The 3,731-nt window shown below is 53.4% G+C and overlaps 1 protein-coding gene across 1 annotated transcript in view; it reads right to left on the bottom strand.

Annotated features, from left to right (window-relative positions):
• Positions 1 to 971: 971 nt before the first annotated feature.
• MMP11 (matrix metallopeptidase 11 (stromelysin 3)) overlaps positions 972 to 3,731 on the bottom strand; it is a 13,021-nt gene continuing 10,261 nt past the window's right edge. The window contains 3 exon segments of the mRNA XM_009330754.1: positions 972 to 1,105; positions 2,048 to 2,305; positions 3,648 to 3,725. Coding sequence (XP_009329029.1) covers positions 972 to 1,105; positions 2,048 to 2,305; positions 3,648 to 3,725 — 470 coding nt within the window.

Genomic DNA, 3,731 nt, shown 5'->3' with positions numbered 1-3,731 from the left:
GGGCCGGCAGCAGCCCTGCCTGCTCGCTGGGGTCACCCAGGGCGGGGAACGGCGATGGGCGCGGGTGGGTTGAAAGGTGAAAAGGGAGGAACCCGACCGCCGCCCCTTTGGTTTTTTTTGGCGTGAGGTTACGCAGCAACGAGGGGTGTGCAAAGAGCTGGAGTGGGGCTGTAGGGTGTCAGCCCCCAGCCTGGTGTCCAGGCGGAGTGGGAACAGTGGTACGAGACCGATCAGTGCAGTCATGAGCAACCCGGGATGGGGAACCTAACTCAGTACGAGCACAGGGAGCGACGGGGCAGTGTCCAGCACTGGCACCCAGCACCGTGGAAGGATAGGGGGCCCCTTGTCTCTATACAAATCAGTATAAAATCCTAACGCATACTAGTGATACAACATAAAACTGGGAGTAGGGCTGCGGCAGGGTCCTGGCAGTCACCACTGCAGCCCTGGTGAAGTGACCCTGGCAGCAGCCGCACGTCTGCATTCCTCCGCAGGCAGTCAGTGTCCTTCAAAGCCCCTGGCTAAGGCTGAGGGAGGTGTTCCAGTGGAAGCCCTCCTCCCAGGCCAATGTCTGGAGCAGCAAAGGGCCGCTGTTGTGAGCTATGTAAACATAGGAAATGCCACTGGATCAGTTCTACAGGATGGGGTCCAGGTTAATTAGGAGAGCGTGATCCCATTCCAGGCTGGCTTGATGGCTTTTGGGATGCTACCGCTGGAAGAGTGTGGCCACATTAAGGGTTTAGTGGCTGCTCTTGCCTGCAAAGAACATGGCAGATGCTTTTATATTGATAGCAACTGAAGCTGGGGCTGCTGGAACTGAAGAGGAGCAAACTTTGTCATTGTTGTGTCAGACACATGTTGTGTCAGATGCTGAGCCTGGAAGGAAGCCAGGAATGGCAGAGGGAACCCTCTGTGTGGCTGCTGGAGGTAAGGGTGATGAAAGGGGAGCGTGGAGGACACAAGCTCCCCCCTCATCTGAAGGAGTTGGAGGAAGGTGTACAGCTGAAGAAGTCCTGGCTGATCTGGCGTGGGTAGCCCTCCAGCACTTTCACCTGGACTGGGTCGAACTTCCAGTAATCTCGGCCTCTCAAGAAATAGGCAAAACCTGTGGGTGAGAGAGGAAGGGTTAGGAGAGGCAGGGTTCACGCAGCTCTGGGCTCTTTCCTAGCATTTTGTCTAGCTAACACACTGCAGCATGCGCCGTACCAAGAGAGAGCCTGGAACAGGCAGGAGATGCTGCTAGATTCACCTCACTTGAACCCAGGCTTGTGGCTTACACTGTTCTTTCACACTGTTTTAGTTTTGATGGGAGACTAAGCAGGATGGATTTTATTTTATATTCCCGGTGGTTTTAAATATGTTGTACCCATGTAGTGACTCAGCCCTGAGAGGACAGAGGACGTCTAGGACCTGAGCAAGGCCTATGACAGGGAGCTTGTGAAGACCTGCTGCAGACCATGTTACTGCGGGGAAGCTGCCCTGAGATTTAGGCTCTGGAAGCAGTGGGGAGTCTTTCCACCGCATCCTTTGGGAGAAAAGAGGCAGTCACCGCACCTGTCATCCCAAGCACCCTGGCTGTCCCCAGTGTTTCTGTGGCACTGTCATGCTGTCTTCAGCATGGGGCATATCTGGGAGGACTAGGCAATACCGAAAGCAGCCTGTTCATTCAGGACAGCTGCCTAGGCTGAGGCGTGGGCAGCGTTTCTGCTGTCTTCTCATCACTTTCTTTGCCGGGAGCAGTAACAGCTGGGTAGGAGTCTGACCATTTCTTGGTCAAACTTTCAGAAGTTTGAATTCTCTCTATCAGACACTTAACTGTTGATTGTTGCAATTATTAATGATAAAATTTCTCACTTTTATGGGAGAAGCCTCAGTTCCCTACCCATTGGAGGGAGCTGCCCCTCTCTTTCTATACTATATGGCATGTGCTATGGCTGGGAAGCGCCCACTGCTACCAAATGTCTAAATCCACCCAGTTCTTCCAGCTGGCCAGTGGCATCAGCCTGAGCGCCCACTCCAGAGCAGGCCATGTCCCTGCTGCACTGACCAAACTCATCCTGAAAAGCCGCGTCGATCTCCTGAGGGACGCCACGCCAGTCGGCCATGGTCCGGGGGTAGATGTTGTCCACCTGGCGGGTGTGAGGGTTGAAGCGCCAGTAGTTGCCTCCACTGAAAATGTAGATCTTGTTCTTCTCAGCCCCCCACACCAGAGCTGCCTGCACAGGGGATGCAGGGAGGCCCAGCTCCACAATTGGGGTGGGACCAGATACCCGTCTCTCGCCATCGTAAATCCAGTACTGAGAATCTGTCGAGGAGACAGAAAAGGGAGACAAAGGTTTAGAAGCTCTTTGGTGTCTGATAATTCGGCAGTCAACTGCGCAACTGGAGCTGGCAGAGCTCCCAGGGGAAGCTGTGCCTGAGAGGCAAAAACCCCACCAGTGTCATGGATGCTGTCACTGACTTCCCACCTCAGTCCAACCTGGAGGGTATCAGTGGTGGGATGAGGAGGACCATTTTAGCAGCTGTCTTTTCTCTGTTTGTGGAAGTTATAATAAAAGACTTGGCTGGAGGGACCAGCCTCTACCCTGCAAACTCAGCGCTTGGAGAACGTATGTGGGCATGCACAGGCATAAAGGGGGCATGCGGCTGTAAAGGAGCAAGCTACAGAAACCAGGAAGAAGTTGCCAAGCTGAAATAGAGACTGGAAGCATAATTCCAGATTAGATTGAAATAGGAATCTCTGTAATTAGCCCATGGCATGTAATGCTTTCCCCTTATCTCATTTTAACTCATGGTAGGAGCCTGCCAATTTTAGCACTGTAAGTCCTTGTGTGCAGGTCAGGTGCTAAGTAATCTGTTTATGCAGGAACGCTGCCCGCAGAGCCGCGTGGTGTGCTTTCTGGTACTCGGTCTCACGGTGCGCAGATGGGGCGTGCACACCCAGGGCAGCTGGGTACCTATGTCATTCTGCATCCCCGCTATTAAATTTACACTTGGAAAGACCATTAAAGAAAACAGTGGAGCTGAAATGGGGGTTGTTGCTGGTCTTCAACTCCAGAGGAGGTTTGGCCAGGAGGAGGTTTGGCCCCCCGTGGGTGATTGGTTTTTAATCCCCGTGGTGGCAGGAGGTTGGCTCTGCACACCGGCTCCCTGTAGGCTCATTCAGTCTGGGGGGTACTACAGAAGCTCCGCATCCAGGTCCCTCAGGAGCAGAGAAGATGCTGTCCATCTCCTGAGCAGGGCCTCGGGGGAACAGGCTCAGGAGTTTCACAACCTGTGAAAGTGTCTGGGGCTCTCTTCTGGCACAGTGTTTCACAGGACAGCGGGGGGGATGGAGCAAGTGTTTCCCTCCTCCTCCTCTGCCAGCAGCATTGCCAGGGCAGAGGCTCAAAACAAAAGTTTGTGTTCCAGAGGAGGAGAATGGGATATCTTGGCTGTGTCAAATAAAAGTGACCCCTCCTTCTCTCTTCCCCCCTCAATATCTGCTAAAAAGTTTAAACTAAACAGAGAAGGAAACAAATAACAAGGATCACTGGATTGCTGAGGATGCCCAGAAGGTTTATCCTCCCAGGAACTTGTTGGGTCCTGAATACCCCTCAGTAAAGGAGATGCATTTCCAAGCCATCTGATCCCAGTCCAGCTCTTACCTTGGAAAAACCAGATATTGCCCAGAGGGTCCTCGAAGGTGGCATCAACAGAGCTGGGGATCCCCTGCCAGTGGCGGGGGGGCG

The sequence above is a fragment of the Pygoscelis adeliae genome, unplaced genomic scaffold, assembly GCF_000699105.1.
Source record: "Pygoscelis adeliae isolate BGI_AS28 unplaced genomic scaffold, ASM69910v1 Scaffold358, whole genome shotgun sequence".
Classification (NCBI taxonomy): domain Eukaryota; kingdom Metazoa; phylum Chordata; class Aves; order Sphenisciformes; family Spheniscidae; genus Pygoscelis; species Pygoscelis adeliae.
This window is presented reverse-complemented; position numbering and strand designations above follow the sequence as displayed.